Here is a 27,566-nt window from a genome sequence, read left to right as displayed (position 1 = left end):
AGTTTTAATAATTTGTGGGCTTTCTGTTTGTATAAATAGGCCTTGTGTACACTATGCAAATAACATATTATAAAATTATTGGTTTATAGTTGCCCAAATGCAATTGTTCAACATGTTTTTGATAATTATTGACCTTCAGAGTCTAGAGAATTGTACTTCAGTGGTTTTATTGATTTTCAGCTTAAACCGTATCACAAGTATGCCAAAGTAACTTTTTAAAATAATCTTGAATATTTAATTAACAGCTTTATTGACAACATTGGTCCCAGAGGCAAAGTTGTTCAGAATGAGGAGATTTATCATATGATATGAAGATTTAGTGTTTTTGAGTGAATATATGAAGATTTTCAAACAATTTGAGGCCATTTACCATATAAATCTTGTGTTTTGAGACATTTTCTACTGTTATAGCGCCACCTATGGTCTGATCTCCATGAAACTTTGCATGCTTGTTAAGAGTCACCTGATACATGATTTCACTGAGTGTCATAAAGTTTTGAGTTTTCCTTTAGGTTTTATAGGCTTTGGGGTATGTTTGGCCACACCCCTTTTTCTAAATTACCCAGTTACAGCTAACCAAAGGACAAAATTCAACATTTTTTTAATAATTATTGATCTAGAGAGTCCACAGAATATTACTGCAGTGGTTTGGTTCCGATCGGGCAAAAAACCTAGGACTAGTTCGCAAAAGTAGGTTTTTAACATATTTGTGAATAACAATTGAACGATTTGATTGACAGCAATGGTTCTTGAGGCAAAGTTGTGCAATACGAGGAGATCTATCAAATGATATGCATATTGTGTTGATATGTGAAACACCACGTGATTACAGAGCCATAAAACTCGTTAGCGCCAACTAGTGGCCGATTTCTTTCAAAATTCTTACAGACCTTAAGGTTCATGAGTCGAACGTACCCAGCGAGTTTCGTTCCGATCAACATCCGTTAACCCTTTCAAATAGGTGCTTAAATTTGTTTGGCCAATGGCGGCCATGTTTTTTTAGATATGCAAATGTCCTCATAGGTACTTGTGCCCCTTCAGACCAAGACACTGCATACAGATTTTCAAGTCGATCGAGCCAACGGTTGCCTAGTTATAGCCATTTATGTGTTTTTTCTATCTTATAGCGCCCCCAAGTGGCAGAGATGCGCAATTTTTTTGATTTGACCAAAGATTGAGCTCATACATATGTATACCGAGTTTGGTGAAGATATCTCATTCTGTTCAAGAGTTATAGTCAAAATAGCATTTGGCTAACGTTAGCATAGACGCTTTTTGGTGTACTGTTTCGCGTAAGAATTGAAATTTCAACTTTTTTTTGATAATTATTGATATTGAGTGTCCAGGGAATATTTATGAAGTGGTTTGGTTCTGATTGGTTGAAAATCCTAGGACTAGTTCGCAAAAGTAGGTTTCGGATATAGCTCGATTTTGCGAGAAAACGGTGCGTCGTAGACCCCAAAAAGGCGCCGTGCACTTTTGTTCGGGCTAACCCAAGGATTGCAACAATGCCATGTTTTTGAGTCTACGGCTAACGGTATACGATTTACGGCCAAAAATGTCCAAAATTTTTGTTTTTTGCGCTGTAGCGCCCCCGTTAGGCCGATTGGGTCGAGACTCGGTATCTGACAAGAAGGCCGGACTACTACATTCTGACCAAATTTCAGCTTTCTAGGCCTTACGGTTTGGGCTGCACGAACAGTTTGAGTGGAGAATAATAATAATAATAATAATAATTAAAGCTGCAAGCAGCATTTACGGGGTTCAAGCATTTAAGGCATCTGAGGTGGTCTGAGCCAACCTGGATGCATGGATGACAGTTAAACACATCCAAAATGGAGAACAGGCTAACAGAAACACACACACTGAAATTCAATGATTAAACTAATATATTAATACTCTATAAGCATATGCACACACACACACACACATATATGCACAAACATTTTGTTGCAGATATAGGTATCTGAAATAAGTGATAGGTGACAATAAACTTATTGCAAGTCTTCTCTTTTTAAGAGTTTAGATGTCATTTTCAGATTAAACTGTAATCATAATGTGGCAAAATTGTAAAAACTGATACATCTGTATGAACAAAATGGAAAACATCAATTCAATGAGATTTAAAATGTTATAACAGTTAATTTATTAATGTTTAGCTTGAATTCATGAAAACAGTGCTGTTTAACTTAGCTGAATGAACACATTAGTGGTCTTTCGCTGCCATCTAGAGGTTATAAATTGTATTTACTCAAACAACAGTGTTTTTAAACATAACTGGTATAGTGTTATTTTTTTGCCCAATCTCTCTTAAATTTTGCATGCTTGCTTAGAATGAAATTATGCATTATTTTACACAGTTTTGATAATTTGTGGGCTTTCTGTTTGTATTAATAGGCCTTTGTGTACACTATGTAAAATAACAAATTATAAAACCACTGGTTTATAGTGGTCCAAATGCAATTGTTCAACATGTTTTTGATAATTATTGACCTTCAGAGTCTACAGAATTGTACTTCAGTGGTTTTATTGATTTTCAACTTAAAGCCTTGGAATACTTTGCCAAAGTAACTTTTTAAAATAATCTTGAATATTTAATTAACAGATTTATTGACAACGTTGGTCCCAGAGGCAAAGTTGTTCAGAATGAGAATATTTATCAAATTATATGAAGATCTAGTGTTTTTTGAGTGAATATATGAGCATTTACAAACAATTTGAGGACATTTACCATATAAATCTTGTGTTTTGAGACCTTTTCTACTGTTATAGCGCCACCTATGGTCCGATCTCCATGAAACTTTGCATGCTTGTTCAGAGTCACCTGTTACATGATTTCACCGAGTTTCATAAAGTTTTGAGATTTAGTTTAGGTTTTATAGGCTTTGGGGTATGTTTGGCCACACCCCTTTTTCTAAATTACCCCTTTACAGCTAACCAAAGGACAAAATTCAACATTTTTTTGATAATTATTGATCTAGTGAGTCCACAGAATATTACTGCAGTGGTTTGGTTCCGATCGGACAAAAAACCTAGGACTAGTTCGCAAAAGTAGGTTTTTAACATATTTGTGAATAACAATTGAACGATTTGATTGACAGCAATGGTTCTAGAGGCAAAGTTGTGCATTATGAGGAGATCTATCAAATGATATGCATATTGTGTTGATATGTGAAACACCACGTGATTACAGAGCCATAAAACTCGTTAGCGCCAACTAGTGGCCGATTTCTTTCAAAATTCTTACAGACCTTATAGTTCATGAGTCGAACGTACCCAGCGAGTTTCGTTCCGATCAACATCCGTTAACCCTTTCAAATAGGTGCTTAAATTTGTTTGGCCAATGGCGGCCATGTTTTTTTGAGATATGCTAATGTCCTCATATGTGCTTGTGCCCCTTCAGACCAAGACACTGCATACCAATTTTCAAGTCGATCGAGCCAACGGTTGCCTAGTTATAGCAATTTATGTGTTTTTTCTATCTTATAGCGCCCCCAAGTGGCAGAGATGCGCAATTTTTTTGATTTTACCAAAGATTGAGCTCATACATCTGTATACCGAGTTTGGTGAAGATATCTCATTCCGTTCAAGAGTTATAGTCAAAATAGCATTTGGCTAACGATACCCTAGACGCTTTTTGGCGTACTGTTGCGCGTAAGAATCGAAATTTCAACTTTTTTTTGATAATTTCTGATATTGAGTGGACAGTGGATATTTCTGCAGTGGTTTGATTCCGATTGGTTGAAAATCCTAGGACTAGTTCGCAAAAGTAGGTTTCGGATATAGCTCGATTTTGCGAGAAAACGGTGCGTCGTAGACCCCAAAAAGGCGCCATACACTTTTGTTCGGGCTAACCCAAGGATTGCAACAATGCCATGTTTTTGAGTTTACGGGTAACGGTTTACGATTTACGGCCAAAAATGTCCAAAATTTTTGTTTTTTGCACTGTAGCGCCCCCGTTTGGCCGATTGGGGTGAGACTTTGTCAGAATGTCCCCTCGGGGAGCTCTACAATCTGGCCAAGTTTCAGCTCTCTAGGCCTTACGGTTTGGTCTGCACGATCAGTTTTAGCGGAGAAAAATAATAATAATAAAAAAAATCCTTACAATTACAATAGGGTTTCAGCACTGCGTGCTTGAACCCCTAATAATAATAAAAATCCTAACAAATACAATAGGGTTTCAGCACTGCGTGCTTGAACCCCTAATAATTAAAGCTGCAAGCAGCATTTTACCGGGGTTCAAGCACATTAAGGCCTCTGAGGTGGTCATAGCCAACCTGGATGTTTGGATGACATTTAAACACATCCAAAATGGAGAACAGGCTAACAGACAGACACACACACTGACAGCAAATGATTAGACTAATATATGTATACTCTATAAGCATATGCACACACACACACACACACACACACACACACACAAAGACACACATATACATGGACACACATTTTGTTGCAGATATAGGTATTTGAAATAAGTGATAGGTGACAATAAACTTATTGCAAGTCTTCTCTTTTTTAGAGTTTAGATGTCATTTTCAGGTTAAACTGTAATCATAATGTGGCAAAATTGTAAAAACTGATACATCTGTATGAACAAAATGGAAAACATTGATTCAGTAAGATTTAAAATGTTATAACAGTTAATTTATTAATGTTTTGGCAAGAATTCATGAAAACAGTGCTGTTCAACTTAGTTGAATGAGCCCATTAGTGGTCTTCCGCTGCCATCTAGTGGTTATAAATTGCATTTACTCAAACAACAGTGTTTTTAAACATAACTGTTATAGTGTTATTTTTTTGCCCAATCTCTCTTGAATTTTGCATGCTTGTTAAGAATGAAATTATGCATTATTTTACACAGTTTTGATCATTTGTGGGCTTTCTGTTTGTATTAATAGGCCTTTGTGTACACTATGCAAATAACATATTATAAAATCACTGGTTTATAGTGGTCCAAATGAAATTGTTCAACATGTTTTTGATAATTATTGACCTTCAGAGTCTACAGAATTGCACTTCAGTGGTTTTGTTGATTTTCAGCTTAAAGCCTTGGAATACTTTGCCAAAGTAACTTTTTAAAATAATCTTGAATATTTAATTAACAGATTTATTGACAAAATTGGTCCCAGAGGTAAAGTTTTTCAGAATGAGGAGATCTATCATATTGTCACACACCTGGACTCATTTAGTGTTTTTGCCCCAGTGACCCAGTTTCTGTCTTCCGTGATTAGTTCCCAGGTGTGTCAATTATCTTCCTCATGTGTTCCATGTCCCTGTTAATTTAATGATTCCATCCACCTGTGTTTCCCCAATTATCCTTTGTACTTAAGCCTTGTCCTTTCAGTTCTGTTTGGTCGGGTCTTCATTTGCATTTGCTACTTACGTGTGTCTACCTCTGTGCTCCATGTTGGATATCCCCTGTGTTGGATATATTAAAAGCCTTATTCCGTTTATCCTCGACTCCGTATTCCTTCAGGCAGCGTAAAACCGTGACAGAAGACCCGACCTAATAAGAGAAAATAGAAAACTGCGTGTTCTTCCCTCCGTTTTGTTTTTGTGTTTTCAAAGTCTTTTCTTTTCTTAGTGTTTCTATGGATCCCCTCTATCGTCCCGAATTCCTCATCCTTCTGCTGAAGCAGGAAGAACGCTCTCTCGAGGACCACACCAGATGGTTTCTCCTATTAGCAAATGCCACCAGCTACCCGGACGGCGCGCTCTGCACCTTCTACAACACCAGCCTGAACTCCAAATGCAGAGCGTTGTCGTCCGAAGATGGTCCTCGAGAGAATTTCGCCGCATACGTGGAGTGGACTCTGGCGAGAAATGGGTCACCTCTCACCGTCTGCCCCATAGAGGACCTCGCCAGCCCCACTCCCGACCCAGAGACCAGCCAGCCACCATCACGCCGCACGGAGCCAGAGCCCACCGCAGCCGCAGAGCCCGAGCCATCCACTGTCAGGGAACAGGATCTCGAGAGCACGACTGACCAGGTGTGTGAGCCGGCAACACCGTGCATCGTGGGAGTCCTCGTGGAGATCGAGGGCGTGGAGGAAAGCCCTGCCCACACTCCTGCGACTGAGGGTGAGCTGTATACAGTCTCTGAAAGTCATATGGAGCAAGTTCTGGATCTGATGGACTGGTCTACGGAGGTAATCCCTAATATTCCTGTTTCCCCGCTGGTTCCGTCCAGCCCTGATTCCCCTGTATACCCTCTCAGTCTCCCACTCCTACCTCCTCCAGTCATTTCCTCTGCTCCATTTCCGCTGGTTCCGCCCAGCCCTGAGTTTCCTGTTTCTCCGCTGGTTCCGCCCAGCCCTGAGTTTCCTGTGTCTCCGCTGGTTCCGCCCAGCCCTGAGTTTCCTGTTTCTCCGCTGGTTCCGCCCAGCCCTGAGTTTTCTGTTTCTCCGCTGGTTCCGTCCAGCCCTGAGTTTCCTGTGTCTCCGCTGGTTCCGCCCAGCCCTGAGTTTCCTGTTTCTCCGCTGGTTCCGCCCAGCCCTGAGTTTCCTGTGTCCCCGCTGGTTCCGCCCAGCCCTGAGTTTCCTGTTTCTCCGCTGGTTCCGCCCAGCCCTGAGTTTTCTGTTTCTCCGCTGGTTCCGTCCAGCCCTGAGTTTCCTGTGTCTCCGCTGGTTCCGCCCAGCTCTGAATCTTCTGTGTCTCCGCTGGTTCCGCCCAGCTCTAAATCTTCTGTGTCTCCGCTGGTTCCGCCCAGCTCTGAATTTTCTGTGTCTCCGCTGGTTCCGCCCAGCCATGATTTTTCTGTTTCACCACTGGTTCCACCCAGCCCTGAATCTTCTGTGTCTCCTGTATTCCCTCCCAGCCTCCCTCTCCCGCCTCCTCCCAAACCTGCTGGTCCCTCTACTCTTTCGCTGGTTCCGTCCAGTCCTGATCCTCCTGTCCTTCCTCCCATCCTTCCTCTCTGTCCTCCTCCTAGACCAGCCAGTTCCTCGCCATCCCTGCTGGTGCCAATCAGTCCCGCAGCTCACCCTCAGTCCGCGCCATCGGGGCGCGATGGTTCGCCGCTGGACTGCCAGTCTCCAGCTCCGCCTTGGCGCGTTAAGGCCCTGTCTCCGCCTCCAGCCTCCGAGCCCTGGACTCCTCCTCGGTCCTTCGACCCAGCGGCTCCGCCTTGGCTCTTAGCTCCCTCGTCTCCACCGTGGCCTGTCATCCCACCTGCTCCACCGGGCTCCCTCGTCCCTCCGGCTCCACCTTGGTCAGTCGTCGACCATCCGCCGCCTCGGGACTCCACTCCTCTGGTTCCACCTCGTCACTCCATCCCTCCGGCTCTGTCAGGCTCCTCCTTCCCTCCAGTTCCACCTCCATCCTCGGTCACTCCGGCTCCACAGCGGTCTGCCGGGACCCCGCCTCCACCTTGGTCGCCTGAGCCTTCAGCTCCACCTAGGCCCTCCGGATCCTCGTCGTCACCCTGGCTCTGCGGCTGTGCTGCTCCATCTTGGGCTCCTCACCCACCGGTGCAGTCTCCGCCTGTCGGCCCCCTGGTGTCGTCGACCCTTCCTTCACCATGGCTCCTCCCGCCGTCGACTCCACCTTGGATCTCAGTCCTGGCTGGTCTCTGGTGGACCATCTGGCTCCTCCTGCTCCTGTCTCCTCCCTGGCTCCTCCCTCCGTCGTCTCCTCCCTGGCTCCTCCTTCTGTGGTCCCTGTCTGCTGGCCCCCTCCTGGGAGTCCATCCTCCACCGGAACCTCCTCCCAAGTTCCCACCCACGCCTCCCTCTGTTGTTTCTACGGTGCGAGGACGCACCTACCGGGAGGGGGGAGTACTGTCACACACCTGGACTCATTTAGTGTTTTTGCCCCAGTGACCCAGTTTCTGTCTTCCGTGATTAGTTCCCAGGTGTGTCAATTATCTTCCTCATGTGTTCCATGTCCCTGTTAATTTAATGATTCCATCCACCTGTGTTTCCCCAATTATCCTTTGTACTTAAGCCTTGTCCTTTCAGTTCTGTTTGGTCGGGTCTTCATTTGCATTTGCTACTTACGTGTGTCTACCTCTGTGCTCCATGTTGGATATCCCCTGTGTTGGATATATTAAAAGCCTTATTCCGTTTATCCTCGACTCCGTATTCCTTCAGGCAGCGTAAAACCGTGACACATATGATATGAAGATTTAGTGTTTTTGAGTCAATATATGAGCATGTTCAAACAATTTGAGGCCATTTACCATATAAATCTTGTGTTTTGAGACCTTTTCTACTGTTATAGCGCCACCTATGGATCGATCTCCATGAAACTTTGCATGCTTGTTAAGAGTCACCTGTTACATGATTTCACCTAGTTTCATAAAGTTTTGAGTTTTCCTTTAGGTTTTATAGGCTTTGGGGTATGTTTGGCCACACCCTTTTTTCTAAATTACCCCTTTACAGCTAACCAAAGGACAAAATTCTACATTTTTTTGATAATTATTGATCTAGAGAGTCCACAGAATATTACTGCAGTGGTTTGGTTCCGATCGGGCAAAAAATCTAGGACTAGTTCGCAAAAGTAGGTTTTTAACATATTTGTGAATAACAATTGAACGATTTGATTGACAGCAATGGTTCTTGAGCCAAAGTTGTGCATTACGAGGGGATCTATCAAATGATATGCATATTGTGTTGATATGTGAAACACCACGTGATTACAGAGCCATAAAACTTGTTAGCGCCAACTAGTGGCCGATTTCTTTCAAAATTCTTACAGACCTTAAGGTTCATGAGTCGAACGTACCCAGCGAGTTTCGTTCCGATCAACATCCGTTAACCCTTTCAAATAGGTGCTTAAATTTGTTTGGCCAATGGCGGCCATGTTTTTTTGAGATATGCAAATGTCCTCATAGGTACTTGTGCCCCTTCAGACCAAGACACTGCATACCAATTTTCAAGTCGATTGAGCCAACGGTTGCCTAGTTATAGCAATTTATGTGTTTTTTCTATCTTATAGCGCCCCCAAGTGGCAGAGATGCGCAATTTTTTTGATTTGACCAAAGATTGAGCTCATACATATGTGTACCGAGTTTGGTGAAGATATCTCATTCCGTTCAAGAGTTATAGTCAAAATAGCATTTGGCTAACGTTAGCATAGACGCTTTTTGGCGTACTGTTTCGCGTAAGAATTGAAATTTCAACTTTTTTTTGATAATTATTGATAGTGAGTGTCCAGGGAATATTTCTGAAGTGGTTTGGTTCTGATTGGTTGAAAATCCTAGGACTAGTTCGCAAAAGTAGGTTTCGGATATAGCTCGATTTTGCGAGAAAACGGTGCGTCGTAGAGAAAAAAATGCAGCTGTGCACTTTTGTTCGGACTAACCCAAGGATTGCAACGATGCCTTGTTTTTGAGTCTACGGCTAACGGTTTACGATCTGCGGCCAAAAATGTCCAAAATTTTTGTTTTTTGCGCTGTAGCGCCCCCATTAGGCCGATTGGGCTGAGACTTTGATAAGTTCTCCCCAAAATGAGCTCTACGATCTGTCCAAATTTCAGCTCTCTAGGCCTTACGGTTTGGGCTGCACGTTCAGTTCTAGGGCAGAAGAATAATAATAATAATAAAAATCCTAACAATTACAAGAGGGTTTCAGCACTGCGTGCTTGAACCCCTAAAAATCCTAACAATTACAAGAGGGTTTCAGCACTGCGTGCTTGAACCCCTAAAAACAACAAAAAAAAAAAAGCTTCCAATGGGGTAAGAAAAAGAATCTACATTTAAATGGAAAACAATATTGTTTTTCTTGCCCCATTGGCAGATATTTTTCTTTGTTTTAAACAAGATTTTATGTTTCCTGAAAAAAAATATATATATTGTGGGGTTTTTTCTTAAGTCATTTTCGTTTTTAAGTTATCGTGATTTAAGAATTTTGAGATAATTGTACTTTAAGACAAAAAAAACAAAAACAAAGAAACAAACAAACAAACAAACAAGAAAATACTAAACAAGAGAACACACACACACACGCGCACACACACACACACACACACACACACACACACACACACATATATATATATATATATATATATATATATATATATATATATATATATATATATATATATATATATATATATATATATATATATATATATATTATTATTATTATTATTATTATTATTATTATTATTATTATTATTATTATTATTATTTGAGACTTTTGTTCAATATCAGCCTCTTTTCAAAGCCAGAAGACACTGTAACATAAAATATATTTTGAATATACATTTGACCCAAAAATGAAAATTATAATTTACTGTTATCAATGTAATTTCAAACATGTATAACTTTCTTTCTTCTGTGGAATATAAGAAGGTAAAATGAATTTCATTGGGATGCAAATAAAATGGGGCCCCTTTGATGTTCATTGTATAGAGTAAAAAAAAAAAAAATCAAACTATCTTATTTTATGTTCCTCAGAAGAAAGAAAGCCATACGAGTTTTGGAACAACAAGTGTGTAAGTAAACTATGACAGAATCTTCATTTCTGGACAAAATTGATCAGTAAAATGTTTAATGGCCACATTACTTTAGCAAAACTTTCCTATATCTGTTATTGTTGGTTATATACATACTGGAATAAGATCCATTACAGTTCTTCTCATGTTTTTAAATGATTGTATATGTCCTACTACCTCCTTATTTCTTCATCTTGACTGACGGAGCGACCCAATTTCATGAATACTGAATAGGCATTGTTGTTGTAAAAGTGGGCTGTTGTGTGCATTAATCTGACATTAAAAAGTTTCCCCACATATTTTCAGTAAATGGTTGTTTTGGACACGAGAAGTTTCTGGTAATGAAACCTACGTAATGTTTTGAACTTTCTATAAATCCTTCCTATAAATGAAATGTATAAAACCTCATAAAACCGCTCAGACGTCTTACAGCAGCAGTGCTACGAAAATTAAAAGCTCTTCTGTGCAACAACAGGAAATCTTCAAAATGCAGCTGGCAGAAGCAAAGAACACCCGCGCCCCACCTTGACGTGCAACACTTGCACAAATAAGAGAGGAGTTCCCTGGTGGGTACACCTGCAAAAGTGTCACCATCAGAGACCCTTGAAGATGGTTCTTAATTAACATGATGACCGTCGATCTAAGTAGCTCATCTCAAATTTCGGATTCTCCATGTTTGTCCAAAAAATCTATGAAGGATGTGGTTGTTATGAGCTGCTGCAATGTGGTGAAGGTTGTTAACAACAGGAAAAGAGAAATATCATATTAACAGAGTGTAGTGGATATGTAAATGGGTTATAAATGAGGCTAATCAATGCTTCTTTCTCTCGTTGTTTTGTCCAGTTTCCTGAATGTGGCTTTTATGGGATCTATGACAAGATCATCCTCTTCAAGCATGACACCAGCAGCAGTAACATCCTGCAGCTGGTCAAGGCTGTGTCCGACATCCAGGAGGGGGACCTAGTGGAAGTGGTTTTGTCCGGTGAGTTGATTTAGCTCAAAATGTGTTCAACCCCACCAGTTGCCTCACAGGTCTTTCTAAGTGTTCAGCATTGTCCTGTTGCATGAATTCTTCAGATATTAAAAGCAGAGAATGTGTCCTATCAGTTATATGCATAGCTTCTGCATTCTAAGTCGTGCATTCGACAATGACACACACAAACCAGGATGAAGACAAGAAAGCCGACTCTGAAAGCAAATTGGATGCTAAAAGAAAAGAGGAAGTCAATTAGAACTATAAGAAAAACAAAGGGCATGGAGTAATCAAGAGTTTGGAAACTGTGGAAATTTGACACAGAATTACAGAAGCTACACAGCAAGATGCAAAACTCTGATCAGCACTAAAAATAGAAAGGCAAGATTCTTCACAAATGTGAGCCAGTAGAGTTTTGGAACTGAGTTGATGGACCGATGAGACAAAGATGAACCTTTATCTAAATGATTGGAAAGCAAAAGTGTGGAGAAAAGAGGGAACCGCAATTGATGCTAAGCATACAACCTCATCTGTGAAGTTTGGTGAAGGTGGTGTCATGGCATGGGCATTCATGACTGTCTCTGGAACAGGACCTCTTCATTTTAATGATGACTTAATGTATGATGGCAGTAGCAGAATTAATTGAGAAGGGTACAAAATCATCTTAGCTACCAATATTCAAGAAAATGGCACCAAACTCATTAGAAAGCACTTCATATTGGATCAGCACAATGATCCAAACACCCTGCCAGTTCAGTCAAGGACTTTATCAGGGCAAAGAAATGTAAAATCTTAGATTGCCTAAATCAATCTCCATATTTAAATTCCATTGAACATTAATTTCACCAGCTGAAGAAGAGACTAAATACAGAAACTCCCCTAAACAATCAACAGTTGGAGTTGGCTGCATTAAAGGCTGGGTAAAAGCATATCAAAGCATAAGACCAAGAGTCTGGTGATGTCTATGAGTTGCAGACTCACTGCTCTGATTGCGTGCAAGGGATCTTCCACTTAATATTAGCTTTTAATCTTTTACATCTGCCTTAAATTCAACTGTTCCAATACTTATGCTCACATCAAATAGTGGGATGAACTCTGAAAGTGGTTTTACCTTTTTATTTGGTAAAACATGTCTGTGTTGAAAGACCTAATAATAAAATGTGACATTCTGTAGTTTTGTTGCATATTCATCTTTTAATCATATTTGCAAATGTCTTGACTCCACAGCAGAGAAAGCTATTTTGTCTTTACTGTTCCAGTACTAATGGAGGGCACTGTGTCTAAAATGTCAAAAACACAAAATAAACGAACGAAACCTTAATGAGTGAAAAATGAAACTGATATTTAATCTGTATGATATAAATAATACTAAAATATCACCATTATAAGTCTGGGAAAATGATAATTTCCCCAAATTTGTCCTCATTTAATTTGATTTTTTTTTAATGAAATTTGACCAGAGTCAGATATAAATAGATTTAGTTTTGGGGAAATTTACCCATAATACATAGAGATTTCCAAGATAGCACTGGAACATAAATCCACATTTTATATTCAGAATCAGAATCAGAATCAGAATGAGCTTTATTGCCAGGTATGTACACATACGAGGAATTTGTTTTCGTGACAGAAGCTCCGCAGTACAACAGAATGACAGCGACAGAACATAAAACACATAATAAAAGAATAAAAAATACAAGTAAGTAGATAGTGAATAACAATATACAAATGACAATTGTAGGCAAGTATATTACAAAATGAAGTTATGTATGTACATATATATTGTGTGCAAAATTTAAGTGTATACTAAGTATGTGTGTTAGATAAATAAAGTGTGTGTGTATATAAATATAAAGTGTAGTGTGTTCGCCGTTATTATAAGCTGTTCATAAGATGGATTGCCTGAGGGAAGAAACTGGTCCTGTGTCTGGTCGTTCTAGTGCTCAGTGCTCTGTAGCGTCGACCAGACGGCAACAGTTCAAAGAGGGAGTGTGCTGGATGTGAGGGGTCCAGAGTGATTTTGACAGCCCTTTTTCTCACTCTGGATAAGTACAGTTCTTGAATAGATGGGAGGGTTGAACCGATGATTCGCTCAGCAGTCCGGACTACCCTCTGTAGTCTTCTGAGGTCAGATTTAGAAGCTGAGCTGAACCAGACAGTTACTGAAGTGCAGAGGATGGATTCAATGATGGTGGAGTAGAACTGTTTCAGCAGCTCCTGTGGCAGGTTAAACTTCCTCAGCTGGCGAAGAAAGTACAACCTCTGCTGGGCCTTTTTCACAATGGAGTCAATGTGAATGTCCCACTTCAGGTCCTGAGAGATAGTGGTGCCCAGGAACCTGAATGACTCCACTGCAGTCACAGGGCTGTTCATGATGGTGAGTGGGGAGAGTGCAGGGGTGTTTCTCCTGAAGTCCACGATCATCTCCACTGTTTTGAGGGTGTTAAGCTCCAGGTTGTTGAGACTGCACCAGACAGCCAGCTCTTTTACCTCCTGTCTGTAAGCAGACTCGTCACCGTCCTGAATGAGGCCGATGAGTGTGGTGTCATCTGCAAACTTCAGGAGCTTGACAGAGAGGTCCTTAGATGTGCAATCATTAGTGTACAGGGAGAAGAGCAGTGGGGAGAGAACGCACCCCTGGGGAGCTCCGGTGCTGATTGTACGGGTGCTGGATGTGTATTTTCCCAGCCTCACTAGCTGCTGCCTGTCTGTCAGGAAGCTGTTGATCCACTGACAGACTGAGGTGGGCACGGAGAGCTGATTTAGTTTGGGCAGGAGGAGGTTTGGGATGATCGTGTTGAAGGCCGAGCTGAAGTCCACAAACAGGATCCTCACATAAGTCCCCGGTCTGTCTAGGTGTTGCAGAACATAATGCAGTCCAATGTTTACTGCATCGTCCACAGACCTGTTTGCTCTGTAGGCAAACTGAAGAGGATCCAGCAAGGGCCCAGTGATGTCCTTCAGGTGGCCCAGCACCAGTTTTTCAAATGACTTCATGACTACAGACGTTAGAGCCACAGGCCTGTAGTCATTTAGTCCTGTAATTTTGGGTTTCTTAGGGATGGGGATGATGGTGGAGCGTTTGAGGCATGAAGGGACTTCGCACAGCTCCAGCGATCTGTTGAAGATCTGTGTGAAGATGGGGGCCAGCTGGTCAGCACAGGATTTCAGACAGGCTGGTGTAACACAATCTGGGCCTGGTGCTTTTTTCCTTTTCTGCTTCCGGAAGACCTGGCGCACCGCATCCTCGCTCATCTGAATTGCAGGTGTGGGGGAGAGGGGGGACGCAGGAGGTGTGAATGGTGAGAGTGCTTGATTGGAGAGGTGTTCAGGATGGGTTGCAGGAGCTGTTAATGGTGTGAACGGTAGTTTGGAGAGGCATTCAGGGCTGGTTGCAGGAGTTGTGAAGGGTGTGAATGGTTGTGTGGGGAGGCGTTCAGGGCAGGTGATGGGTGTTCTTTCAAACCTGCAGTAAAACTCGTTCAGATCGTCTGCCAGTCGTTGATTCTCTACAGTGCTGGGGGGTGGTGTCTTGTAATTGGTGATCTTCTTTAGACTTTTCCACACTGATGCAGAGTCGTTGGAAGTGAACTGAGTCCTTATTTTTTCAGAATAATTCCTCTTTGCTACTTTGATCTCCTTTTCCAATGTGTATTTAGCCTGTTTATACAAGACATTGTCCCCCTTCACGTAAGCATCTTCTTTGGCCTGACGGAGCTGTCTGAGTTTTGCAGTGAACCACGGTTTGTCATTATTGTAAATTAGTTGAGTCTTTGTAGGAATACACATATCCTCACAGAAACTGATATATGATGTTACGGTCTCTGTGAGTTCATCCAGATCGGTGGTAGCAGCTTCAAAAACACTCCAATCAGTGAGGTCAAAACAAGATTGTAAATCCTGCTCTGCTTCATTAGTCCATCTTTTTACAGTCCTTGATACAGGTTTAGCTGATTTTAGTTTCTGCCTGTAGGACGGTATAAGATGAACCAGAAGGTGATCAGAACGTCCCAAAGCTGCTCGTGGAACAGAGTGAAATGCATCCTTTATTGTGGTGTAACAGTGATCCAATATATTACTGTCTCTTGTGGGACAAGTAACATGCTGTCTGTATTTTGGCAGTTCACGGGACAGATTGGCTTTATTAAAGTCCCCGAGAATGATTAAAACAGAGTCCGGGTGTTGTTGTTCTGTCTCTGTGATCTGATCAGCGAGTTTCTGTAAAGCTGAGCTCACATGCGCTTGGGGATGGATGTAAACACTGACCAGAATGAACGAGTGAAACTCCCGCGGCGAATAGAACGGCTTGCAGTTAATGAAGAGTGTTTCGAGATTTGAGCAGCACGTCTTCTTTAACACAGTTACATCTGTACACCACCGTTCATTGATGTAAAAGCATGTCCCGCCACCACGCGATTTCCCCGTTGATTCTGTGTCACGATCCGCTCTAAACAGCTGAAATCCCGGCAGATGGAGCGCGCTGTCCGGTATGGTGTCATTCAGCCAGGTTTCCGTGAAACACAGAGCAGCAGAGTGTGTGAAATCCTTATTTGTCCGAGAAAGCAGAAGGAGTTCGTCCGTTTTGTTGGGTAGAGAGCGGAGATTTGCCAGATGGATGCTAGGCAACGGCGTTCGAAATCCGCGCTTCCTGAGTCTGACGAGCGCTCCCGCTCGCTTCCCCCGTCTGCGCGTCCTGAAGCGCTTGATCAGCGCCGCCGCTCCTCCGATAACAACGTTCAGTAAAACGTCTGAATAATTGAAATCCGGTAAAATATCCTGTGGTGTGTTCTGCCGAATGTTCAGCAGTTCTTCCCTGGTGAAACTGATGGCAGGAATATAACTAAAGACAGGACAAACTAACAAAAACACAAAAACATATGCGGAGCTCGTCACGGAGGCAGCCATCCTGTATCGGCGCCAGACGCAGTACAATAAGTCAATTATTGTATTGACTTATTGAAGCACTGAAGTGATATAAATCAACAGTATATGACACAAAAATAATTTTCTGAAAGATGACACACTTTTTAAAATATTAAAATGCTATAATGTCAATAACTAACTAACTCTCATTTGGTGAATTTTAACATTTCCATGTGAATTTGCAAAATTTGCAAAACAACAGACCAGAAAGTACAGTAAAAGTACGCTTTGTAGTAGAAAAATTACAGTAAAAGTTAACAGAGCCCTTTAAGCCTTATATATATATATATATATATATATATATATATATATATATATATATATATATATATATGTATGTATGTATTGTTCAATTAAAAAAAGAAAACAGATATGTTGAAAATGGAGTTTTCAAACTTTTAAATAATGCAAATACAACTCTATTGACCATATTGGTGTATTGTGTTGTGTTTCCTTTAATTTATCAATATATTTGGTCATAAAATGTCTAATTTACCTCCATAAAACCTGCAGAAATTCTAAACAGGGTTTGAATGACATTTGAGCAGTTAGCACTGATGTCTCCTTTTTGTGATTTTGCTTTGTATTCTGCAGCTGCTGCTACATCCGAGGACTTCCAGATTCGTCCTCATGCATTAAACGTGCACTCGTATCGCGCACCGGCCTTCTGCGATCACTGCGGCGAGATGCTTTTCGGCCTGGTGCGTCAAGGACTCAAATGCGATGGTGGGGACTCCATCTTTCTCAATTTATATTCCTTATACTGCACTTGTTTTCATTCAATCATAGCTAGAGTTGTTGTGAGTTTTCATGCAACTACGTTTATTTTCCATGTCCCAGCTATCCCCATCTATGTGTTTCAACTTTTTGCCATTTCACTATCCCCCCCTGCAGGTTGTGGACTGAATTACCACAAGCGCTGTGCTTTTAGCATTCCTAATAACTGCAGCGGGGCGAGGAAGCGGCGGCTGTCCACCACGTCCCTCACCAGCAGTCAGTCTCTGCGTCTGTCCACCGCAGAGTCCCTCAGTAGTCTCAACAGCAGTGTGACATCTGAAGACGCCAGTCTCATCCGATCGCACACCCAGATGGTACAGCACACATTTAATTCCATGTTTAACATATTTGAATTGAGAAACATACTGTATGTTCCTCAGTAAAACCAACAGCTTTCGAGGGGGCCGATTAAAAAGTGAATACATGTAAAAATTGTACATCTTGATTTTGAATTGTAAATACTGTAACAAATGTATTGCTCATTTACTTAATATTATTAAATTCATTACTTAATGTAACTTAACTAATAAACCTTATCGTAACTATATTTTATAATAATGTACATAGATTTTTACTGTAACTTTAACATAATGGAATATTAATGTTTAATAAAAAAAATATCATATCATATAAAGATGTTGATTTGTCTCCAGCCCCGTACCCCTAGTGAGGCCAGGCGCTTTTACACCGGGCGACCCGTCCAGCTGGACAAGATCCTCATGACTAAAGTGAAGGTCCCGCACACATTCGCCGTCCACTCGTACACGCGTCCCACCGTGTGCCAGTACTGCAAGAGACTGCTGAGAGGACTCTTCCGCCAGGGACTCCAGTGCAAAGGTCTGACAATCCTGCTCAAGAATCCGTCCTGATTTATAGATTAGTACTAGGAAATTTTATTCATTCATGTTGTATCAGTGAATTCCACATTTACCTGCATAAGGGAATGACAAGGTAATCGGATTGAGTATGTTGGAATGTTCGGCTGACTGGACATTTTATAGTCAAGTAAATAAATGCATGGACAAAATATTGATTAGAGTTTAAATTAAATATTGAGTTGGGATTATGTAATTATGTTGTTAATTATTTGTGAATCTCACTTTTACAATAACAGTAAAATTACACTTAATATGTACAGTTTTTTAATATTGAAAGTTTAATAATATTGAGAAACGTAAATTATAAGTTGAAAATTCAGCTTTGTAATTTCACTTGTAATTGTTTTAATTGATAATTTTACTGTTTTTACAAATTTTACAAATAAATGCAGCGTTAATAAACATAAGATACTTTTAAGAGCATAAACGACTTTAAAGACTTACAAAAGCATAAAAAAAAGATTTTGAACAGTAATGTTGTTCGTAATGTAGAAAATAATTCTAGCAGCAAGACAAACATTAATAATAATCCAATAGAAAGTTACAATTATTAATTATTCAAAATAAGTGACCATTTTCTGTAGTCAAGTAGCGACTTATATGTATTCTACATGCTTATCAATTTACCTTAAAGTTTTATATTAAAACCTATAATAATTTATACAATATTATTATACTAATATTTATATTTGATATCATTTTTAATATGTGATTTTATGACACTTGTTGTTTTTCTTTTTTAAGACTGCAAGTTCAACTGCCACAAGCGATGTGCATACAAGGTCCCAAACGACTGCTTAGGGGAGTCTCTTGGTAATGAGTGTGAGAGAAACATTGTTGACATGATGGACATTAACACATTTGGAATATTTGCACTGTGTTTTCTGCTTCTGTGAACATGTCATTATTGTCCGTCACATCACGGTGCTTGAGTGTGAATTTTTTACTTCTTTCCCATGCGTCTGCCTCTCAGACATATTAAGTCCAAGCACAGACGTGGAGGTGCCGATGGACTACAGTAATGAGTATTCTGACACTGATAAGTCATCTCTGATGGATGACTCAGATGAGGCCTGCAGTATCCCCGGGTCTTTCTCCCCAGACAGCAACCAGCATGGAGCCAGTGGAGACCAAAGGTAGTGAGACAGCAAGATTTCAGACACAGAAAAAATGAAGGCAGGGTCACCGTAATTGGAAATGGGAAATAATAATAATAATAATAATAATAATAATAGAGGTTTATGCAACTCGGACTCATTTGGAAATGGCTTTATGGCTTTTCATGACATGGTAAACTTGCTTGGTAGCAAACCTGGTAGAGTTTAGAACTTGCGATATGGAGCACTCTGGTATGAATCTGGTGAAAAAAGAGATACAACAATCAACAAAAGAGATAAAAGCCTTGCATAGGGAAGCTAGAATGGCATGTTTGCTTCAGCAAATGTGTTTTTATCTTATATTTGCTTTTGTTAATACTATAAATTATGTTAGGGCTGCTTTTAAAAAAACCCCGCTGTTTATGCGATTCAGTGCCACTCACCAGACATTTCATTTCTGAAATACCGTGATATGTTCAAAAAGCAACGTAATAACTAAGAAAATTAAACGCACTATTTAGCATTACTCACAGCACATTTTACCCAAGACTGCTATGAAACATCCTACAAGAAGCATAATGTTATTTTGCAACTATTTTGTACCCATAGGCATGTTCTTTTTATGACACTGTGCTGTATATAAACCCGCCTCTGCAATGGACAAAAAGAGAAATCACTTGATGAGTACTTACTGTGGACATGTCATCTGAAAAGTCCAGTGCGATATGTATATTTGGATTAACTATTTCAGATTTTGAGTCATGAGTCATGTATTTCCAGTGAGCTTGGGATGGTTTTATTGCTTATCATATACATCAAAATTACAAATGCACAAGCCCTTCACATCAAGTGTGAAAATTCAATTTACGACCATGCATTCACATATTACAGGTCAGTTTGTCTTTGCAAAAAAAGAAAAAAGAAAACACTGACCGATAAAATATTAGCTTTTCACAAACTAATCACAATTCATGTTGTTTTGGTGCATCTTTCATTGTACGAGTAGCTTTTATTCAGCATACAGTTGCCTGCATACCTCTATGTCTGCAACACACCTGGATTCTCCTATAAGATCTCATGATTTATGGTGTGTGTGTGTGTGTGTGTGTGTGATATTTCCCCAGTGCTAATATTCCTCTGATGAGAGTAGTGCAGTCGATCAGGCAGACCACACGTCGCTCTAGCACAGCCATCAAGGAGGGCTGGATGGTGCACTACAGTAACAAGGACACACTGGTACTTCCTCTGACCTGAAAGAATTTACCCACAAATGAATATTCTGACCTCATTTGCTAACTCTCATGTCGTTTCAAACCTAAATGACTTTTTTCCTTTGGAACTGAAGTGGGGATCCTTTGAAGAGCATCTTACATTTACTAATAAATCTTCCAAACGGCTTTAGGATACTTAGATTACTTCAAAAGACCACCAAATCAATTTAAAATGTATTAAATTCTTCAATATTTAGTTTATTTTCATTTAGTTTCATTGATAAAATATTTTAATATGATATATATAAAAAACACACACACACACACACACACACGCACACACACACACAGAGAGAGTGTGTAGCTATATATATGCAATACTGTATTATTTTATGACATTTAACTGGCATTTTTAAAGATATCTACTTAAATTTTTATTTTTAAATTGATAATTAATTACCTATTTACTTAAAGTGACACTTGTCATATGTTTATCTATTTGCAAACCCCTATTGACAATGACCTTATTTTAATATGTTATGTATTTAATAATTTAATATCTACATATTTATTTAATGGTTATTTAATAGTAATACAGTGCAGTCGTCGTATGGACCACTTTAATGTATTTATTTATTCATTTAATCATTTAGGTGCCGTGAGTCTTAAAACACTCAGTTTCATTATATGGAAAATAGTGATAAGGATTTTCTTCAAAAGAATTGTTTTCTACAGAATTTGAATGATATAAGGATAAATCATGAGTAAATTAAGTCATTTATTTATTTATTTGCGTGAACTATTCTTTTAACACAGCCATAGTTTTCTGTCTAGTCTTTACACTATCCTTACCTCACTTTCAAACACCTTATTGATATTTCTTAATGTGTTCTGCATCAATCTGCACACTTGCACTATAATATCAGCAACTCTTCAGCTTTTAAATCACAGGCTATTCTGAGCTTCCCCTGCAGGAGCGGGTATTGATTTGTAGGAATGAATAGCGGTAAATGTCACTCATAGTATTTCTACAAAGAATGGGGGAAAATTGGCTGAAGCATTTTCTGAACATTGATATATTGACCTGTTCTCGGCCTCCTGTAAAACTTCAGATTTTCTGTGCAGCTTTTTACTCTGCTTTAACCTTTTCTTTCTAACTTTCCTCTTGGTTTTTCTCTTGCGTCCTCTTCTTCTCTTCAGCTCTGTTTGCCCTTCACTTTCTTCCTCCTGTCTGTTGGGGTCAATCTGACCCCAGCACCAACTCCTTGTTGAGTTATGACCTCTGACCTCTCACCCCACCCTCCAACAGAGGAAGAAACACTACTGGCGCCTGGACTGCAAATGCATCATCCTATTTCAAAATGACACCACCAACAAATACTACAAGGTAGAATCTCTCTTTCTTTTGTGTTTTAATGATTGTGTTTGTTATGAAAGCATGTTTCCCCCAATGCATGAAAAAAAGAAGGTAATTATAACCTTTTATCTGACAATTCAGACTTTTATTCTCTCAATTCCGTTTATATCTCACAATTACGACTTTTTCTTGCAGTTCCGAGAATTGCAAGATATGAATTCAGAATTGTGAGATATATATATATATATATATATATATATATATATATATATATATATATATATATATATATATATATATATTATTCCATGTTGGAAACAGAAAAACAATTCTGAGGATGTAAACTTGGAATTGCAAGAACAAACGGTAGAATTCTCATTTTATATCTCATAATTCGGAGTTAATGACTTGCAATTCTGAATTTTTTCGTGCAATTTTGAGAAATGAATTTACACAAATTTTTTTTATTCCATGGTGTAAAAGAAATTCGGAAACTTGGAATTTTAAAAGGATAAAAGTTTGTCTTTCAGTTCTGAGTTTATATCTTGCAACTCTTGATTCTTTTGTCACAATTGCAAAAGGCAAAATTATGAGATTTTGACTTTTTCTCAGAATTGTAAAAAGAAAAGTCAAAGTCATGGCATATAAACAGTACAATTGTGACTTTTTCTCAGAACTTCAAGAAAAAAAGTAATAATTGAGAAATTTACACTCAGAATTCTAACTTTTCTTCTCGCAGTTCAGAGTTTATATCTCGCAATTCTGTTTTTTGTTTCTGCCACAGAATTAAAAAAATAAATAAATAAATAAAAAGGTACCTTTTAAAAAGACTAGCTTCCCACCATTTCTAGATATTGTGAGCTAAACTGCACATGAAAAAGGAGTTAATGAGTGTGTGGACATGCCACATTACATTATGCATTATGTGTTCACAGCGACAGATGAAGCATGAATATTCTGTGTTCATGAAATAATGCATTATGAATGCTTTTCACAAGCTAGTTGGCCATTGGGGTGACATCACATGTAGAATTACCTGGTTTGATGTATAATCAGTTATTATCTCAACTCACACTGGCATTAACCCAGACCCCGCTTTTAAATTAACCTTGGCACCTATTGTCTGCATGACTGAGGGTCTAATTTGTCCTTTTGCCCGCCTCCACAGGAGATCCCGCTCTCAGAAATCCTTGAGGTCCGCCCGGCAGGGGATTTCTCTCTCGTCCCTCCTGGCACAAGTCCCCACTGCTTTGAGATCATGACGGGAACCATGATCTACTTTGTTGGTGAAGACCCCAACACCACCCCGTCCCTGTCATCCAGTGTGTCTGGTGTGCCTATCTCCATCAGCCCCAGCAGTGTTGCGCCCAATAGTGGGGTGGGACGAGAGTTCGCCAAGGGATGGGAGACTGCTATACGTCAAGCCCTCATGCCAGTCATCTTCCAAGACAACCCTCCAGCAGAAGGTCACACTCCTCACCGTAAGTGAGAGTAATTCTGGAAGAAAAGTGTGATTCTGCATACATAAGCATAATCATTTAATAATAACAAATCATTTGTTTATGTGTAGAATTTAGTTAGACATGATGATGCTACGATATGATATGATGATGTCATTTTCTTAATTTGGACTATTAAAAAATACATGAATGAATTTCATTGTATAATGTGTGTGTATATATATATATATATATATATATATATATATATATATATATATATATATATATATATATATATATATTAGGGATGCACGATAATATCGGCACAATATCGGTATCGGCCGATAAAAGCTTAAAATGACCATTATCGGTATCGGCCGATATGAATATTTCTGCCGATGAGCCAAACCGATATTCTCCAAGTGAAATAATTGACCTGTTTTTCAGATGTGAATGTCTGTCTACATTTGTAAAATAATAAATTTATGGTAGAATCAGTACAGAAGAGATACATGGATTTCTCTTCAGTAAAATTAAAGTTTAAATATATCAGTATATATTTGTATATATATCGATATCGGTATCGGCATCGGCCAAAATTATTTTGAAAATATCGGCATATCGAATATCGGGCAAAATCCAATATCGTGCATCCCTAATATATATATATATATATATATACACACACAAACACACAGTATATATACAGTATAAATTTTAATTTTTACAACTTTTTTATAAATAGATAGTTCATATCAGCCAGTTTCATATCAACATAAAGAAGTTATTTCATAATTATTATATATTATATACTATTAGTAGTTATTATAATTTTAAAATCCGTATTTGTCATTGACCTTTATACAGTATGAGTATAACACTAAGATTATGAAGTGTGACTAATATGGTTATGAATCTGATTCATTTTCAGGGCAGGCATCAGTAAGCATCTCAGTGTCTAACAGTCAGATTCAGGAGAACGTGGTGAGTAAACTTTAAAGATGCCATGCATCACATAGTCTGTTATATTATAATGAGTAAGATCATAATAAACAATGATGATGTACCCAACAGGACATTGGAATGGTGTACCAAATCTTTGCGGATGAGGTTCTGGGCTCTGGACAATTTGGTGTGGTTTATGGAGGTATGTCTATGACTGAAAACCAAGTTTCTAAACATTTGCCAGAGCATTGCTATGGGGTTGCTAAGGTGTTCTTGGTGGTTGCCAGGCTGTTCTGGATGGTTGTTAGGTGTTTTTTAACTGGACCATGTAAACAGAGTAAATGCACCCTTAAAATGTTATGATACTAGATTGAAGTCCAATTTGGGACAAGTTACACTCTTAAAAATAAAGGTTCTTATTGGCATTGATGAAAAACTTTAACATCCATGCAATCTTTAGGGAAAATTATATTTTTTATAAGAATGCAAATATTATCTGAATGATATTGGAATTGGCCGATAATGGCTTAAAATGTGACTATAAGGATTGGCCCGTTATGATAAATTATGCCAATATGCCTTTCTTTTAAGATGAATAACTCACATGTGATCAGGGTTTGCTAGCGATAAGATCATCAAATCATGAGTATGCGGTGATTTAAAGGTCAGAAGTCGCAAAGGTCACAAATATTGCACTTGTAAATGAATCACTTACTGTATATATAGGCTATACAGATTTATTCATTAATATATATATATATATATATATATATATATATATATATATATATATATATATATATATATATATACATGAAATTAAATTCAATGAGCTTTAAAAAAAATTAGACAAAATTATTTTTTTTACTACTCTTTTACTTTTTGCTTTTTAAATCTTCAAATAATTTAAATGTTTCCACATCTGAGAAATGAATGCAGTGATTGATTTGCAGTTTCCAGTGTTCTCTCATTGTAAAATTATTGCTAATTTAATAAAAATAAAAATTGCCAAAAAAAAATAAAAAATCACTACAATGAACAATTTTACTTGTAATCTTTGCACAGAAGAGACTTCATGTCATTTCCAAATAAAAGGACATTTATCGGTATTGGAATCATCTATCAGCCAGGATGAGTTGAAAAATATCGGCATATCAGATATCGGCAAAATCCTATATTGTGCATCCCTTTTAGATTAAAATGTTCATGTTTTTGGAGGAACCAAAAATGGTTCTTCTATGGCATCACTGCAAAAATCCACTTTTTAATCTTATAATTAATGTTTTTTGTTTGTTTGTTTAGTTTAAACAATAAAAACGGAATTCGTATTCATAACCCTTGTCATAAGTATATGCAATAGCAAACAACACTAATGATATGCAAGAATGGACATTTGCAAATGATCTCACATATACAATCATTTCCTCAACCCTCACAGGAAAACACAGGAAAACTGGCCGGGATGTAGCCGTGAAGGTGATCGACAAGCTCCGGTTCCCCACCAAGCAGGAGAGCCAGCTGAGGAATGAAGTGGCCATATTGCAGGTGACCAGCAGGGAGCGATAGAGAATCAATGATTCATGTGTGGCTAATGAATGCCATTGTACTGACCGAACGATAATGAACACATGTAACACAATTAAACCGGCTCTGTGCCTGCTGATTGTGAGGACACCTAACATAAGGTCATGAATGCCAATAAGCAACAACGTGACTTACCCACCCACATTTCTTTATCCTGTCCTTTCATCCTCTCTCAGAGCCTGCGACACTTGGGTATAGTGAACCTCGAATGCATGTTTGAGACACCAGAGAAGGTGTTTGTGGTGATGGAGAAACTTCATGGTGACATGCTCGAGATGATCCTGTCTAGTGAGAAAGGAAGACTTCCTGAGCGACTCACCAAGTTCCTGATCACGCAGGTCAGCGCTGCGTTTAGAGCTTAAAACTGGCTTCTCAGAGTTTAAAGGCTGTTTGCACCATAGACATACGGTTATCACAGTCCTTCTAAAGGCCAGTTCACACCAATAGGGATAGCTATAATCGCCATTAACTACAACTATAATGATAATTATATACATATCCTGTTAAGTATTATAGCCGCATGCAACATTTTTGCATTTTTTCATCTGCTGCTTTAAAGGGGTCATGAACTACCTTTTTTGTTATTTCATACTGTTCTCTGAGATCCACTTATGCAATCAAGGGTTTTTTAATCAAAACAATTAGAAGATTTTGAATTAATAAACTATTTTCTGTCCTGTTTTGAACTCCAAAATAATATTTAATGTAAGTAACGGTATATGAATATTCAATTCACTGTTATTGTAAAGTGTGGCAGATAACTATATTAGCATTGTGTTGTGTTTGTCATTAGCAAACGGCAGTTTTGACATTTGTTTTATTTATTTATTCTAAAGAATGTCGTTTTGTCTTCAAGCGCTTTAAAAAGCCAGGTAGATTCTGATTAGCTGACTATATATATATATATATATATATATATATATATATATATATATATAGTAATCATTGTTGGTGTGAAAGGGCCTTTACAGACATTATTTTGAATCGGTATCTTCTCTTTCACTCCCTCTCTAGATTTTGGCTGCTCTGAGACACCTTCACTTCAAAAACATAGTGCACTGTGACCTCAAGCCTGAGAATGTGCTGTTAGCATCAGCTGATCCTTTCCCACAGGTCAGAAATTTCCCCCAAATCACAACTTGAACACATCCTGATATAGAGGCATGGATGGGAAACCAATTACTGCTTTTTTTTCTATTGCATAATGCAAGGTCATACTTCTCCTTTTTCCACTTGGTTGACTCTTAACACTTCTTCCCACCCCCGCGGGATGTTCACAGGTGAAACTTTGTGACTTTGGTTTTGCTCGCATCATCGGAGAGAAGTCTTTCCGCCGCTCGGTTGTCGGCACGCCAGCTTATTTGGCCCCCGAAGTCCTGCTGAACCAGGGTTACAATCGCTCTCTGGACATGTGGTCTGTAGGTGTGATCATGTATGTTAGTCTGAGTGGAACGTTCCCTTTCAACGAGGATGAAGACATCAATGATCAGATCCACAACGCCGCCTTCATGTACCCACCCAACCCATGGAAACAGATCTCTCCTGAAGGTAACACAGTCAAATGACACCGAATTAAAGTCGCTGATGTACAATAAAATGTCAGATTAAATTGAGATTAGTAGTATATGAAAAGTTAAAAGAGCTGAATAGAGAACACTTTGTGTGGCTCTTCCTGGACATTTACTTCATAATAACAAAAGGAAATCCGATGCATTAAAAGCAGGCTGGTCGTTGAGTCGCTCCATCCACCTTTGATTTTCTGTCTCCTGCTGTAAATCCTTTAGCTTCAATCAATGCAGATTTTGTTTGTGTGATCTCTCCGTTTCTCCATAGCTATCGACCTCATCAATAACCTGCTGCAAGTGAAGATGAGAAAACGCTACAGTGTAGACAAGAGTCTCAGCCATACCTATCTACAGGTAACGCTAATATC

At 39.1% G+C, this 27,566-nt stretch overlaps 1 protein-coding gene and 1 long non-coding RNA gene across 4 annotated transcripts in view; both read left to right on the top strand.

The window, feature by feature from the left end:
• prkd2 (protein kinase D2) overlaps positions 1–27,566 on the top strand; it is a 52,813-nt gene that overhangs the window by 22,769 nt on the left and 2,478 nt on the right. For all 3 annotated transcript variants that reach the window (XM_052577077.1, XM_052577075.1, XM_052577076.1), the window contains 16 exons: positions 11,290–11,428; positions 16,937–17,068; positions 17,237–17,433; positions 17,773–17,956; positions 18,742–18,810; positions 18,971–19,133; positions 20,219–20,330; positions 21,615–21,692; positions 22,831–23,143; positions 24,036–24,088; positions 24,179–24,251; positions 25,488–25,594; positions 25,810–25,971; positions 26,648–26,746; positions 26,914–27,181; positions 27,467–27,552. In XM_052577077.1, coding sequence (XP_052433037.1) covers positions 11,290–11,428; positions 16,937–17,068; positions 17,237–17,433; positions 17,773–17,956; positions 18,742–18,810; positions 18,971–19,133; positions 20,219–20,330; positions 21,615–21,692; positions 22,831–23,143; positions 24,036–24,088; positions 24,179–24,251; positions 25,488–25,594; positions 25,810–25,971; positions 26,648–26,746; positions 26,914–27,181; positions 27,467–27,552 — 2,235 coding nt within the window. The remainder of the gene's footprint in view (positions 1–11,289; positions 11,429–16,936; positions 17,069–17,236; positions 17,434–17,772; positions 17,957–18,741; positions 18,811–18,970; positions 19,134–20,218; positions 20,331–21,614; positions 21,693–22,830; positions 23,144–24,035; positions 24,089–24,178; positions 24,252–25,487; positions 25,595–25,809; positions 25,972–26,647; positions 26,747–26,913; positions 27,182–27,466; positions 27,553–27,566) is intronic.
• On the top strand, positions 568–8,975 carry LOC127973045 (uncharacterized). The gene is made up of 3 exons (XR_008157244.1): positions 568–961; positions 3,323–3,385; positions 8,840–8,975. It is a non-coding gene; the product is annotated as an uncharacterized LOC127973045 (long non-coding RNA).

Source organism: Carassius gibelio, chromosome B15, assembly GCF_023724105.1.
Source record: "Carassius gibelio isolate Cgi1373 ecotype wild population from Czech Republic chromosome B15, carGib1.2-hapl.c, whole genome shotgun sequence".
Lineage (NCBI taxonomy): Eukaryota > Metazoa > Chordata > Actinopteri > Cypriniformes > Cyprinidae > Carassius > Carassius gibelio.
The sequence above is the reverse complement of the archived record's forward strand: the minus strand, read 5'-3'. Positions and strand labels throughout refer to the sequence as shown.